The sequence below is a fragment of the Melospiza georgiana genome, chromosome 6, assembly GCF_028018845.1.
Source record: "Melospiza georgiana isolate bMelGeo1 chromosome 6, bMelGeo1.pri, whole genome shotgun sequence".
NCBI classification, from domain to species: Eukaryota; Metazoa; Chordata; class Aves; order Passeriformes; family Passerellidae; genus Melospiza; species Melospiza georgiana.
The window spans coordinates 46,547,169-46,563,163 of record NC_080435.1 but is presented as its reverse complement, the minus strand read 5'-3'; the positions used below and the strand labels follow the sequence as shown (position 1 = coordinate 46,563,163).

Here is a 15,995-nt window from a genome sequence, read left to right as displayed (position 1 = left end):
GGGCATCTTTGGGCAGAATTCAGAATAAATCGGAAAAAAATGAGTTTTTTTATAAAATGAGTCTCAACAATTTAGTTTTTATTAAAGCAAGAAAGGATTTATTCTTAGTGAACTTTATCTTCTAGGATTGAATTTTTGACTGAATATGAACAGAAATCTTGAAATCCTATGGTCCAGCAGTTGCTGAAACTTCACTACTGGTGATTTTCTGGGATTAGAGGAAGTAGGCAGCTTTGCTTCTTTCTGTCAGTAGTTTTGTTTAGCAGGACTTAGAAATTCACAGCTGTTAAATGTCCTTCAGAAGAATTTCTGTTTCAGCTGTGATAGGAAAGCTGATGCTGCGCTCTTTTTAATTGTCTGCTCTGCTTTCCTACAGCATTAAGCAACAATTGTACTTACCAAATGCACAGGGAGAGGAATAAAGCTTTGTGCATGCATTTCACATAAATTCTCAAGGAATTGTGCATGCAGGGTCTGTAAACATGGGAAAAATTTGCACATTGGGAAGCATCCGAAAGTATTTATTTTCCAATTTCAGGATCCACTTTTCTGCTTTTTTGCTTGTTAGTTGCATGACTATGGGCAATTCCATCATGGGTAGCAATATCATGTTATTTGGGTGGCAATAAAGCACAGACAAATGACCCATTAGTGTGATTTACAAAGACTGGATTATGCTGGTAATTTCATAGTTGTTCCCACAAAGGCTTATGAACCAAGGCCTTAAATTTGAGGGATTTTTGTTCTACATCAGAATGGAGACATTAATGTTTCTCTACCTCATATATACATGAGGCAATAGCTATGGAAAATGGCAACAGACACCTCTGTGCAATGAAAATGGGAATCATATAAACACCTTTAGAGACAGCCCTATATGCCGGTCATGCTTTTTCGACGTGTTTGTTTACTGCAGAATATTCTTTTAATAAATCTATGATACAGACTTTATTTACACTAACATAATACTAATGGTTCAAGCTAAGTTTGCATTTAAAAAGAAGAAGAATAAATATATTTCATGCAATCTAAATTTTTTTCATCTGTCAATGGGTAAGAGTTCTAGAAAATATCCATAATAATGCCTTAAAGGCTTTGTTTAGTGGAGGTTTGATTTTTTTTCTCCCTGGAATGTAGGGTTTGCTTTCAAGCAGATTGGACATTATAATTTACTGATGACTAAATTTGTCTAAATTAGATTTTTTTTTGCAATAATTGGAAGAATTTCAAATGGAAGACAAGTAATAATCTTACTGTACATATTTACATCTTACCAAGAGTTAGTCACATACATGTTTTCTTTTCAGCAGCCGTTAATGGAATGGAAGTGATGGTCTACAACTTGTTCAGATAGATTAATGAGCTTTTCCACAGAATCATAAAATAGTATTTAACAAAATCATAGACTTATAGCAAATAGTGTCTTGAGAGGGACCCATCAGGACCATGGAGTCCAACTCCTGGCCCTGCACAGGACACCCCAGGAATCACACCCTGTTGTCCTAGAGCATTGCCCAAGCACTCCTTGAACTCTTCAGGCTGGTGCTGTGCCCACTGCCCTGGGGATTCTGTTCCAGTGCTCAGCCACACTCTGGGTGAAACATTTTTTCCTGACATCCAACCTAAACCTCCCCTGACTCAGCTTCAGGGCATTCCCTCACTCCAGTCACTGGTCACGGGATGGAGGAGATCAGTGTCTGCCCCTCCTCTTCCCCTCTTCTTTATCCACATTCTTGATGGTAGTTCTGGTTTGCAGTTGCATTTTTTGAGGTTTGAAAATCAGAGCTTGTCCAGTCATATTCTGTCCCTTTTTTCTGCAGGTGGCATGATATTGCCAACATGTCCCACAATAAATCCTTTTTCGCATTAGAACTGGCAAACAAAGAAGAGACAATTCAGTTCCAAACTGTGAGTACATTTTTATTTTTTTCTCCAAGTCATCATTAAAAAAAAACCAAAATTAAGACTGATAATTTAAAAGCTACTATCTATATATTTAGCAACTTTGAGCTGAGTCAAATGTAATAACACTGTCTTTGGCCAGCTTTCCATGGGAAGGCATTAAAAATTTGATTTTTTAGGTTGAGTACATTGAAGTGTCCAGTTATGTGGTCATAAAAAATGTTCATCCATTCCAGCAAAATTTCTGGCATGCTTTTTTGACTTGAGTCAGTGGCAATTAAAGATAAATATAGCCTTGGAGCTTTGCTGGAGTGGGCCATGGCATTCCTTGCAGAATTCATTTTATTCAGCATCTACCAGTTGCTTTTGTCAAAGGGCAGCTGTTGACAATCTTATGGCAACCTAAACTCTAAATTGTATTGGTGTTACAGCTAATAAGTATCTTGAGCAAAAGGCTTCTACTTTCAAATTTCATAAGTCTAGGAAAATTGTTAGACTAGAGTGTATATTTGGTTCTGCAAAGTAGAGTTTTAGGGAAAACCTGGTGACACTAATAATGTTACATTAAAATTAAGTTGGTCAATGGTAATTTAATCTTAAAAAATTCAGTGGCTTTTCTGAAAGCAAGTAAAGGGTATGAATGTTTGACTTAATGCAAATATTGGGTTTTGTTTTTTTGGCAGGAAGATATGGAAACAGCAAAATATGTGTGGAGGATGTGTGTGGCTAGACACAAATTTTACAGACTAAATAAATGCAGCCTGTAAGTAGAATACATTAGCAGAACTCTTGGTGCCCTTGCAGCTTTCATTGGGAAGTGAAATCTCCCACTCCCTCTGTAAAGTCTTTACTGTCCTATTTAGGTTACTTAGATTCATTTTCTTAATATTTTTTGAGAAAATAGTTACCGCCAGTTTTTGAAGTACATACTGATTTATAACAGAAGGCAATATTAAGTGCTGAAATCTCACCATAAGTAATAATGTTTGGCCTTTGCTTCTGGATCACAGTGCTGTGAGAGACTTCAGTTGCTTTGGGGTCTAATATTGCAGTGGCTTGTGAGCTGCTGGAAGCAGCAGGGTTTTGGCCTGTGTTTGGGTGAGCTGCTCTGAAAGGACACTAGAGGCTTTAAAAGGGCGGGCAGTGTATGTGAAGCACTCCTGAAATGTGCTGGATTGACAGCTCAGAGGTATGAGGTTCTTTAGATATCCATGGAATCTGGATAGCTCAAGTAGCACCAGTGCAAAGCAAATTTAATACAATTCATCAAATTAAATTTAAATGGGCTGGCTGCCAACTTGTAAATCAATGGCTGGAATCTGAGCTACTTTACTGGAGCAGCTTTCCTTCAGTTTAGTTTCTTCAGTCAAAGAGTAGAGAATTAGACACAGTGAACACTCTATCACTGGAAAAGCATGGTTTCCATATGTTTCACTCCTCTTCATACATGGGAAGATAGATGTTTGATATCTGCTGAGGCCAGTGGAAAGAAAATAAAGTATAATATTTGAGAAGTAACATAAATTTGAAATAGAGTAAACCTCATACCTCAAAGCTTGTAAACTTGTCTGTCTTTTGAGAGTGATAAGAAGCATTGGTAGAAGTAGTGTGTTCATGGGATTTGTGCATTTCTGTCTAAATAATGTCAGATCTGTAGTTCTATATTAAATGTCTGTCTCTAGGATTACTTATTGTAACCACAGTGTGGTTTTATGTCAGGTTAAGTCCTCAAAAAAACTTTTCTGGTTATTTCTTCTCTTAAGATTTCTTGTCATCTGGTCCTGTAGCTGAAAACTGTCTTTTGCATGCCTGTATCAACTTCAGGGTTTTTTTTCTAAATCTGTACATACCTTGTCTTTAGAGACTCCTTGGACTCTCCACCTGAGGAGGGCTCTCAGAAATCTTCCCTCATTCTTTCCCTTCCACGCTTTCCAATCCTTTCTCGTCCTTCACTTCCCAAAGGGTGAGCTTGAAAACATCTTTCTCACTAAAAAATACCTGTTCCTGCATTTGTATCGTAGTAATGCTTTACAGATCCTGTACATCTGTAATGTTACAGTCTCCAAACAGTTTTATGTCTGACTTTTAGAACAGGCAACTTGTAGAACAGGAAATTAACTGAGATATTTTGATCTTGAGTTTTTGATTTTGCTTTCTGATGGGTAATGCACAGAGCTCTTTCCTATTGAGGCTTGTGTGGAAGACCAACACATGCCTGGCTCCCAGAAATGTGATTTAAGAGTGATTTTTAATTGAATTTGGGAGTGCTTTCTGATTTTTGAAATAGGTCTTGCTATTGTTAAGAATAATTTCTTATAATTAAATTCCTTCTGTAGACAAACTCAGCCAGTTACAGTGAATCCTGTTAGAAGGCGATCTTCATCCAGGATGTCCATGGTAAGGAAAGCAAACAGATTCATGTTTGCATTTTTATGGACTTCAGTTGACTTTGAATCAAATATTACTTCCCCTCAGTGAAATAAAATGAGCAGTGAAAAAGATGAGTCTAGTATGTGAGGAACTGTTTCTGACTTGTAGGAAGAGCTGCTATGTAAAATCTAAATAGTGAAATTAAAATAATTGCAATGAAAAATATTTTAAACACTTCTGGTTTCAGTTTGAACACTGTCTCTAGGAGACTCTCCTAGATGTCAGATGGCAAGATACAGTCTTGGGTTAGTGGAGTGTAATTTCGAGGTTTTGTTCCTAGTTTTCTGATTACTTTTTGTATGACCTCAAAGGAGAAACTTACATTGCGGATTTAGAGAAATGGTTTAAGACTAAGGCTTTTTATGTGTTTATTTGTAGTATAATACACATTACAATACAATACAATATAATATACGCATTATTACTCTGTGTATAGTAGTATATATAATATTATATATATATATGCGTACAATGGTATACATTATGTATTTTAAAACTTCAATAATTATTTTTAAAATGAATAATCAGTTTTTAAGTAATAGTAAGATATTTACTTTCTTAGCCTAAGCCCCAGCCTTATATGATGCCTCCACCACCTCAGCTGCATTACAATGGTCATTACAGTGAACCATATGCAACATCCCAAGGTAAGTTCATTAAGTCCATGGCCACACTACACAATTTTAGAAGGTAAAAACTTAATTTATATGTGTAGCTACTTTAGCTGTGGCTGAATAAATTAATAGGTGAACATGGGGTAGGTTTGTACTAGAACAGTCATTGAGGTGCTTGCTGCTACACTAGACATGTAGGCTAATGTGAAATACAGTCATGGAATCAGAATTGTTTAGGCTGGAAAGGACCTTTAGGATCACCAAGTCCAGCCATCAACAGAGTACTCTCAAATCCATCACTAAACCATGTCCCCAGGCGCCACATCTACAGGTCTGTTAAATACCTCCAGGGATGGTGACTCCACCTCTTCCCTGGACAAGCCTGTTCCAATGCTTCACCACTCTTTCCAAGAAGAAATTTCCTAATATCCCATCTAAACCTCCCCTGATGCAACTTCCCTGAGGCCATTCTTCTTGTTCTGTTGCTTGTTACCTGGGAGGACACAAACACACCTCAGAGCAACCTCCTTTCAGATGGTTGTAGAGAGCAGTGAGGTTCTCCCTGAGCCTCTTTTTCTCCAGGCCAAACAACCCCAGTTTCCTTCACTGTTCCTCCTCCACGTGCTCTCCTATGGGAGACGAGCAGTTCTGGCATGTGCAGCAACTGTAGACTGAGGTGTCATGTGTGAGTTTAAGCTGACCATTGCCTTTTTGGTCCATGTATCAAACTGGTATGTTATGCCATTGTGAGATCATTGTCAATATTGGTCTTAATAGCTGCAAAGAGATTGCCCCAAGACAATTCACACAACTAAAAAATTTTAAAAAATAGTTAAATCCAGAATGCAGGAAGAGAGACAATTTTCTAAGTTTACAAGTTGTTGAGGAATTCAAAGGCTAAAGAAGTTTGCAGGTTATGGACTTGGTATATATTTGATTGAAACAAATAAAGAAAAAACCCCAAGCAAACCCTAACATTCTCAAACTATTTAGACTCTTTATCTTAGCACTTTTACAGTGGAGTCATGGCTGCTTGCTCTCATTATTTTGTTTGTTACATATTGAGTCTTTAATTAACAAAGTTGCTGCCCTGAAGGGCTGAATCTAATCTGTTGCAAAATCTCCTCAACTTTGATAGGAACTTTCCAGATTTACAAATCTGCTGGATAAATAGCACTCTAAAAGGCCAGCTCACAGGAAGGAATAAGCACATTTTCTATCAAAACAGTTACACAGATCTAAATGAAATACAGGTATTCAGCTACATTCAGAATGTAACTGGATTCTTTGCAGTTTAGTGTTGTATTGCTGAGTACTTGCTACTACAGGTGTCCTCTTTTTGAAAACTTTTTTCATAAAACAATTTTTGATTGTCAGAAAATTCATTAACATAAGTGTGGCAATTATTTTGGTGAAGCCAAACAGTTAAATCATGAAGGCATCTACAGCAATGGCTGAATCTGGAGACTGGCAAATTGTACATCCAATGAAGTAGTAATTAAAATTATTAAATATGTCTTGGATGTATAAACTGTTGGAACATTTTCTTTACAGTGTAGGTGTATATATATATGTGAACAATATATGGTGGTAGTTTAGACTGCCTTCAAAATTTCTGGATAAGAGTTAATTTTGTTTTTTTGAGGTCTTGTGCTATACCTACATGCATCCTGAAGGAGTACAAGAGAGAAGAGCGAGGGGTTTTGTCTGCTTGTTTTGGGCTGTTTTTAGGGTTTTGGTGGTATTTTTGTTTTGTTTTGGTTTTTTGTTGTGTTTTTTTTTCTTTCTTTCTTTCTTTCTTTGCTGTTCAAACTAGTGCAAATCCTAGTGTAGACATTAATTTTTTCAATGGTGTGGCTTAAGATTGATGCAAACTTTGTTTGTTTTGGACTTAAACTTAGGAAGCCTATCCTAAAGAGAGGAAAGTAATTCATAAACAGATGGTGTTTTCCCATAGGGATTTACATGATTGAAATAAATATAATACGTTATTCTGGTGTATATACCTTGGGTATCAACAACAACAGAAAAGCTGGGATTTTGATTTGGGTTTTTTTCCTTCCCATTTCAATACATAGCTAAGAATAACTGAGGTTTTAAAAATCCCAAGCATTGCCTTAGCTGCCTCTTAATAGAGGATAACTTTGTTTGATGTCCCGGACATAAAGATTGTTGTTACACTTTGCTTTCAGATAACCTCTTTGTGAGCAATCAGAACGGATACTACTGTCACTCTCAGACTAGCTTGGACAGAGCCCCTCACGACTACAGCGGTCGGATCCGCAATGGGAGTGTCTATAGTGCACACAGCACAAACTCCTTGAACAATCCACAGCATTACTTGCAGCCATCCCCCATGTCCTCTAACCCAAGCATTACTGGAAGTGATGTGCTCAGAACTGACTATGTCCCATCACACAGACACAGTGCGCTAATACCACCTTCTTACCGTCCCACGCCGGACTATGAGACTGTGATGAGACAGCTCAACAGGGGGATGGTGCACACAGACAGGCAGAGTCATTCAATGAGAAATCTTAACATCAGCAACACATACGCTTACAGCAGGCCCGATGCCTTAGTTTACAGTCAGCCTGAAATTCGAGAGCATGCCCACTTCGCTGCCCCACAGTCTAACCATTATCCATTTAACCTGAACTACAGCTTCCATAGCCAATCCCCCTACCCCTATCCTGCTGAAAAGCGCCCAGTTGTTGGGGCAGTCAGTGTGCCTGAGCTGACAAATGTGCAGCTCCAGTCCCAGGATTACCCAGCACCCAACATAATGAAGACTCAAGTCTATCGCCCGCCTCCGCCGTACCCGTACCCCCGGCCTGCCAACAGCACTCCTGACCTTTCCCGGCACATCTACATCAGCAGCAGCAACCCGGATCTCATCACCAGGCGAGTGCACCACTCTGTGCAGACGTTCCAGGAGGACAGCCTGCCTGTGGCCCATTCCCTTCAGGAGGTCAGTGAACCTCTGACATCGGCACGCCACGCTCAGCTGCAGAAAAGGAACAGTATTGAAATAGCTGGCTTGACTCCCAGCTTTGAAGGAATGAGAATTAAAGAGAGGACCATGTCAGCTTCTGCAGCAGATGTGGCTCTTCCAAGAGTTATCTCAGAAGGATCACAGCCCAACATTCTGATGGAGAGAACGAAGCAAAAAGAAGGTGAGCAAGAAGAATGTGTGAACTGTGATCACAAGAAAACCCTTTCAGATGCCACTATGCTGATTCACAGTAGTGAGGAAGAAGAAGAATTTGAAGAAGAGAATAAGGCCAGTACAAGTCTTTCTCCTCTCCCTGAAGATCAAACCCAACTTTCATCTGTTATGGGAGGTTATTCTCATGATTCAGTACTGAACTACCCTTATAGCTCTGTTGCTTCATCTGCTGGCCCTTTGCATATCCTTGAGCCTAAATTACACATCACAGAGGCAGAGAAGAGAATGAAAGATATGAGCCCTGTTCATTTACTAGTAGAAAGCCAGGTACAGAGAAGAGGGGAAGGACTGCTTACTCCATCTATGTCAGAATCTGATCTTACAACATCAGGCAGATACAGAGTAAGGAAAGATTCAGTAAAGAAGAGACCCGTGTCTGATCTTTTGTCTGGGAAGAAGAATATTGTGGAAGGCCTTCCCCCTCTAGGTGTAAGTGGATACTATTTGCTTTGTTTTGAGTTGTCTGTAGCAGTTGATTGTTGTTTTTGTTTGAAGTTTGGGGTTCTTTTAGTCAGTCTGAGATGCTTTTAAAGCATTTGAATTAAAGCTACCTTAAGCTTGACCTTTGTATTTCTGTTTCCCTGGTTAACTTTGCTTAGCTGTCTTTTAGCCCCTTCTCTGCCATGTCTGAGTTCTGTTTGCTTAGTCCACTCACACAAATCCAGCTGTGCAGTCTCCATCCATCTGAAAACCTAACCTGGCTAGGAACTTTAGAAAGAGCTAATTTAAAATCAGTTCTAGATCCCTATTCTGCCCTACTTCTTATCTGGAGCAGAAGCAACTCTTTCTATTCAACTTTCTTTTCTTTCTCTCACTGAAAAATGATATGTAGATGAAATATCTACTTTTTAAAAAATTTCTTTACCTGCTTCTTCTGACCTAAGAGGGAACCTGACCCCTTAAGGAATAAATTCTTTTCTTGCATTTTCCTCTTTACTTCATGCCTTCCTTTTTTCATATCCTCTCCCTTTTGCCTTCTCTTCAAGCTGTTTTTATCCCACTGAAGGTATTTCTTGCTTGCCATATCTTTCTCCTACTCCAATCTTATGACACTGTAAATAGTGAAAAACTGCAAGTTTCACCTTTTCTGTAATTCCCACCTCATAGAAACATCAAGGTCTGTGTGGAATGAACAATTACACTGGCACTCCTTAGTGCCCACTTTGCTTTAAAATTTTGTTCAGTTTTATGCAGTTTGTGGCAGATTTCAGATGCTTATAGAGGAAGACCATTTTATATTATTATTTTGCCTTTTAAATTTGATTGATACCTGAGTTAGTGTCAAATAGTTTTCTGCACAAGCTGGACTGCAGGGGAACTGCCATATAAATTGTACTTCTGTGGTAATAGCAGATATTGCAAAAACTAACCTATGCAAAAGCTATGTATTGAAATAGTTCCTATTTGTTCTCCAAAATATACATTTTCAGACAGTAATGTGTCTACCAAAATCAGACCTTGCTTTTCCTTTTGACAGTTACGTAGTTATGGCATGTTCCTGTCAACCTTTAAATTAAATTAATATCAGAATTTTTCATTTCAAGTGTTTGTAACATAGTTTCTGCTTCAGAAACATTTAAGTGTTGTTGCATAATACAGAACATTACCTTTCTGTGTTCACAATGGAGATGAATATCCTAGTTACAAAGCTGGCCCCAACCAATGCTTGCACATTTTGCTTTTCAATGAACTTTTATTGTTGTGTTTGTGTTCACTTCACTTTTAAATGCAGTCTCATCCTGTTAGGTTTGTCTTCCTATTTCTTACCACCATTTAACTTTTGAAAGCATTATCATCCAAGCAGCACATGTGCTCATATTTTCTGTGTATTTTTGTTAACAATTAAACTTAGCAATGGCAGGAATGATGAAGTTTCCTCTTACCAGTTTTAAAAGAATAATTTGAATTGATTCCTTCATAGAAATCCCCCTTTGATATTTTTCACCAAATAAGTAATGGTAATTCTGTAATTTAGATTCATGGCCCAGTCCAGGACTCAAATCTGTCTGCAGTTCTGTGTTCATGTTTTGTATGTCAAGTGTGTTGCAAACTTAGTAAAACATTTAACTGTATCCAAATATCTGAAAGGTATATGGTCATTGCCTGATTGTAGGGAAGAAAAGTGCCTGCAAACTGAATAGTCCAGTAAGGAATCATTGTAATGTATTTTTGGGTTTGGGAAATGTTCCCAGGTCTGTTCAAGAATGTTAAGTATCTGCAGTTGCTTCCTCACACCCTCAGTGGTGAGCTTTGTAGAGAACAATATTTGTCATTCTCATGCAGTTTCATTAACCTGTCTGGAATGAAGACAGACCTGTGCTGTGTCCCTGGAGGAATGTAGTCCCACCACCCTAATCTCTCACTGCAGGGCTTATCAAAGAAAAGGGTCAGAGCTGTTCACAGAAGGGGCCAGAGAAGGATCTTTTGCTTAGTTGAACTCATCTGGTTTCTGCTTTATAACTTCATCAGATATTTAAGAGTATTTACAAGTTTTAGCTTTTCTTTTGCAGGGTATGAAAAAGAATAAAAATGATGCAAAAAAAATGGGGCCTCTGAAGCTAGCTGCCCTAAATGGACTGGCATTGACTAGGATGCCTCTGCCAGACGAGGGGAAGGAAGAATCAACGAGAGCAACAAATGATGAAAGAGTATGTTGAAGTTTTTTAATGCTTGATTTACAATAGCAATTTTTCAAAATTACATGATTATGAATGGTACATTTTATTGATTGTAAAATGCTTCATATTAATGCAACTCAAATGAGGAGAAGAGAAAGAAAATAAAAAGATTCCAGGTTGACAAGTCATTACTAGAAATATTTGGTGTAATTCAGATTTTTCTTTAAGATGACAGTGATTCAATTATCGTTTACCCTTTGAACATACAGGAAATGAATTAACTAGTACCTACTGATATATTTTTGTGCAACTCATCCTGCTTTCTCTCTTAATTATGGGTTTTCCAGAGTGAAAAGGTGTGAAATCTAAAATTATGAGTTTGAGATTGATTTTATTTGCAATTATTAGTAATTCATATGGTGTTTAGAGTAAGTTTTGAAGTTAAATTGCATCCTCAGAATACAACTTATGCAGATTGAATTTATCTATTTTGTTCAGGTAGACCCTAAAAAATATAGATAGAACTTGTTTGATGTGCTGAAATTTTAAACTCAGTAGAGGATGTCAGAACAATGAGATGACAGCAAGTTCTAGAATTTGAGGATCATTATTTGAGAAACATAAGATTCCATCAGCTTGTGTCAGGATAAAAAAATTGTAGAAGTAAAAACTAGTAAAAAAAATGCTCAGCTTCATGCTATTGTCAGTTTAAATATGTGAGTTTAGCCTAAAGATAATAAATGAGTTTGTGCAGTTGATGTGTTGTTGTGCAAATTGCATATGAGGGAAGTTTACTCCTTCCTCTGTAACATTTGGCATACTTACTTGATATAAGACACTTCCATGACCTGATACCACAGAGCAGTTGCTGTAAGAATCTGGGGACATGTGACATAGATGAAATTTTCTGGCTGAAATCTTACACATTATTCCTCCTTATTGTTGGCAGAGAGATGCAGAAATTCCAGAAGTGTCTTATGATTTAGAAACAACTTGGTTTCAAAAGAATAAAGGGGAGGAGGGAGTACTTTATTAAATAAAGAAGATTGAATTATACTATTAGAAAAAAATTCTGGGTTTATACTTTAACTGCAGCAAGTTTCTAAGGCAGCTTTCCTGCCTTATCAACTTGCTGCAGTTAAAAGTATAAATCTAGATTTTTTTCTAATAGTTTTCCTCCATCCAAAAACCTAAGTTTATGAGGTTTTTTATTATTATTTTTGTTTATTATATAGTTAAAGGAGACATTTAAAATTGTGTCACCCAGCTGCTATATTGAGCAGGTGGATCAAAGGTATTTGAAGCAGTGTGCAGTATGGCATAACTGTCTGGTTGGCCAAATTTTTTCTCCCCAGATGGGCTGTCTTTACAGAAACTATGAAGTAATTTTTCCTTTACCAGCAGTACCCAACTAAATCTTTGTGACCTAGTGAAGTATAACAGGCTGCTTAGTTTTCACTTGAACAAAATTCCTGCTGGTTAGGATTGCCTCTAATTTATTCTGGTATGCTTGTGGAAGCATTAATAGCTGGAAAAGCCTTGCAGAAGTATGGAGGAGAAGAAAATACGTGCATTTTACATTTCATGAGCTCTCAGTGTAAACAGGCTGCCCTCAGAGAGTGACCTTGCCTGGCTGTGTGCTGTGTTGCAGTGCAGAGCCCTGGAGCAGCGGCTGGAGCAGGGCATGGTGTTCACGGAGTACGAGCGCGTCCAGAAGAAAAGGCTGCGGGATGGGGAGTGCTCCATCGCCCGGCTGCCCGAGAACGCCGAGAGGAACCGCTTCCAGGACGTCCTTCCCTACGATGACACCAGGGTGGAGCTGGTCCCAACCAAAGAAAACAACACGGGTTACATCAATGCATCCCATATCAAGGTCAGAGAAATGCTCTCCGAGAGAAATTTCCCAGTTCACTTGCAACTGAAAATGCATCTGCCTATCAGTTTTTGGTTTGGTGAAATCAGTGACAATCACTCCATCTCTCTCTCTTTCTTTTCTTCTCCAGGGTTGCTTTGGGGAAAGCAGGAACCTGTTTTCCTAATCACCTAGAATAATAGAGGGTTAATTACTGGAGGGATCTTCTGCATTTTGATTCTGTGTTGATTTGATCTACTGTTGCTTTTCTGTGTTCCCTCTCTGGGGATTGCTGCTAACAAGATACATCTCCATCCTGCCCAGAGCTAAGGAGGCACATATGTTCAAAGCAAACTGGGTTCCTCTGCAATGACTGTGATATTTTTGAGCTGCATTGTTTCTTTTCTGTACTCTCAGACTATCCACTATGAGCAGTAGGCTTGCTCCTAACTTAAGCTTTTTTGGATGGTTAGAGCCAGAGCCAGGGGGAAACTGGCTTTTTCAAAGCCTTCAGCTGACCTTTTCCCCCATCCTTAACTCTTTAAGCTCTGTTTAAAAGGCTTTGAAGGGTGTCTTCAAGAACCTTGAGGGCAGTTCATTTTTCAGTACATTTATCTGCTCTAAGTGCAACTACAGTTGTTTTTTATGAGAAGAGTTGAGATTGTCAAAGCAGCACTTGTGTTGCTGTCTTTTTTTAATAAATCTGTTTGTATACTGACATGGCATCATAGTTTCTCTGCTTCATTCACAAATGTTGATCCTTCTCAAGCAAGATAATATTTTTTCAGGAAAGAACAACTAGTACAGTAATAATATTTACAACACTAGAGTAGAAAGCTTCTCTAAACATGAATTTTCTAAAAGACCTCAAATTCACAAAGGAAAAATACAATTTTATTTTCTCAGTTTGACATGAAGCTTGTGATATAAAATACATTTATTTAGCTATGAATCTGTACAATTGTGGCTCTTCTGCATCTAATGTGACGAGATGCGGCTAAAAAATGGGGCAGATATAACTCACAATGGGCTTTAGCTTCTGTGGTGTTGCAGTCTTTTTTCATTTTGTGCATCTTCAAATGGCTGATGTTAGAACTGGGGAGAGGGTTTTCAATAATTACTAATCTAATGTCTCTATTTTCACAGATCTCTGTTGGTGGCATAGAGTGGGATTACATTGCCACACAGGGCCCTTTGCAAAACACATGTCAGGATTTCTGGCAGATGATCTGGGAACAAGGGATTGCCATCATAGCTATGGTGACAGCAGAGGAAGTGAGTATAAATTGAGTTGTGTTTCTCCCAGAAATTCCACAATGATTTTTTTATAATCTGTTAGAGGAGGGGGATGTTTTTTCCACCAACTAGATTGATTGAAGATAAGTTTCTAGTGACCCCTTTCTGTCTTGATTCCTTTGGCAGAAAAATGAATTTGCAAGCTCTTTCTGATGGAAAGTTGGTTTTCCCAGTAAGAGGCCATAACACATTAGTACTACTTAGTGGAGGAGAGCTACAGTTGTTACTACAGGAACATTAGTTTTATGAATGTTCTTAGGTTTCTTGCTAAGCAAGTGTTCTGCTTTTAAGGAAAGTGGGAGAGAAAAAAGCTTCAGATACTGGCCACGTCTTGGTTCAAGACACAACACTGTGACATATGGAAGATTTAAGATTACCACGCGATTCCGCACCGACTCCGGCTGCTACGCAACGACAGGATTGAAGATTAAACATCTGCTCACAGGACAGGAGAGAACGGTTTGGCATTTGCAGTACACTGACTGGCCAGAGCATGGCTGTCCAGAAGATTTAAAGGGATTTTTATGTAAGTTGTACTTAATAGCTTTGGTTTGGGGTGTGGTTTGTGGTGTTCTATTTATACCTTCTGAAATGGCTGCTATATATGAAGTAACTTTGGACAAGTAAGCCAAGCATTCCATTGTAAAAGGTTTCTTCACACGAGCAAGAGATACTGAATTATATTTTTTGCAGGAATATACCAATTTATTAAAGTGACTCCTTCTGTCTAAATCAAATAATTTATCAGAAGTCCATATAGAATAAAACATAATTGCACTGCATACTACGCATTCGAGTATGTTGCAGCCGTAGCTGTCTTTAGTAGGAATAGGAGAACAAGGCAAGGAAATCCTTTCAAAAGCTAGATGATCCTTGTAAGTCTGTATTGCTATGGTTGGGGTATGACTTCTGCACCTAATGTGACGAGAATGCAGCTAAAAAATGGGGCAGATATAACTCACAATGGGCTCCTACTTCTGTGGTGTTGCAGTTGTTTTTCATTTTATGCATCTTCCGATGGCTGATGTTAGAACTGGGGAGAGGGTTTGTGATTTGTACAATGCATCCTTTTTCTGTGGCATGTCCATTGTTAAATTACTACTCTCTGGTGGCCATACAGCACAATAGCATAGCTTGTGTGGCTTCCTCTCCTAATGACTGATTTGTGTCCTGTTGAACGTGGCAGCGTACCTGGAGGAGATCCAGTCGGTGCGGCGGCACACCAACAGCACGGCCGAGCCCCGGAGCGCCAACCCCCCGCTGCTGGTGCACTGCAGCGCGGGCGTGGGGCGCACCGGCGTGGTCATCCTGGCCGAGATCATGATCGCCTGCCTGGAACACAACGAGGTGAGCTCCTCTCCTTCCTGCTGCTTCAGATCATGTTAGGTACTGGAAGGGGCAATAAATAACCTGCCTAGAATGTGTTATGGCTGTTCATCTGAGCAGCTGTTGGGAAAGGCCTTACAACTGTGCTAGAAATGGCTCTTGGGAATTCAGCAGAAGTTAATAATCTTTTAGAGCTGCCCACATACACACCAGGCACTGGAATGCTCATTTGGATTCTTGATTCCCTAAGACGTTGAGTCATTGAGTGGAGCAAGGTATGCCCTAGGCCACTGAGCATATTTCAGGATTTCATTTACTGCTCCTTGCCCTTATTAGAATTGATAATATTCAAGAGCGTCCTTTGTAGCCAGTCTCTGTACTTGTTACTATTTTGTTCCTAAGTGCAGTGTATTTGCAGTATCAGTCTCAGTAGAGGACAATGTGGTAGTTAAATAGAATAAAATCCATCTTATCAACTTCTAGCCTGAATTGGATGGCTGTAAAATGTTCATTAATAATATAATATGTCAAGTGAAACTCAACATACTTATTGTTTCATTGTGCATCCCTCTCCTAACACTGTAACAGGCTTTTTCAGCCATTAGATTTGTGAAGACCAATACCCCATGAGACAGGTACCTTTCCCATTATGCATATTTCCCAGATGGTCAGTGGTGTAGTGCAGTCTGTACTGCAGGCAGGGGCAATGAATTGTCAGAGCTGAAATC

The 15,995-nt window shown here is 38.8% G+C and overlaps 1 protein-coding gene across 1 annotated transcript in view; it reads left to right on the top strand.

The window, feature by feature from the left end:
- The window catches only part of PTPN21 (protein tyrosine phosphatase non-receptor type 21), a 43,605-nt gene that overhangs the window by 21,037 nt on the left and 6,573 nt on the right, over positions 1–15,995 (top strand). Inside the window, exons 9-19 of the mRNA XM_058027047.1 lie at positions 1,821–1,908; positions 2,586–2,665; positions 3,764–3,865; positions 4,239–4,299; positions 4,895–4,979; positions 7,139–8,604; positions 10,686–10,823; positions 12,445–12,666; positions 13,792–13,920; positions 14,233–14,467; positions 15,128–15,288. Of these exons, the coding sequence (XP_057883030.1) occupies positions 1,821–1,908; positions 2,586–2,665; positions 3,764–3,865; positions 4,239–4,299; positions 4,895–4,979; positions 7,139–8,604; positions 10,686–10,823; positions 12,445–12,666; positions 13,792–13,920; positions 14,233–14,467; positions 15,128–15,288 (2,767 nt within the window). The remainder of the gene's footprint in view (positions 1–1,820; positions 1,909–2,585; positions 2,666–3,763; positions 3,866–4,238; positions 4,300–4,894; positions 4,980–7,138; positions 8,605–10,685; positions 10,824–12,444; positions 12,667–13,791; positions 13,921–14,232; positions 14,468–15,127; positions 15,289–15,995) is intronic.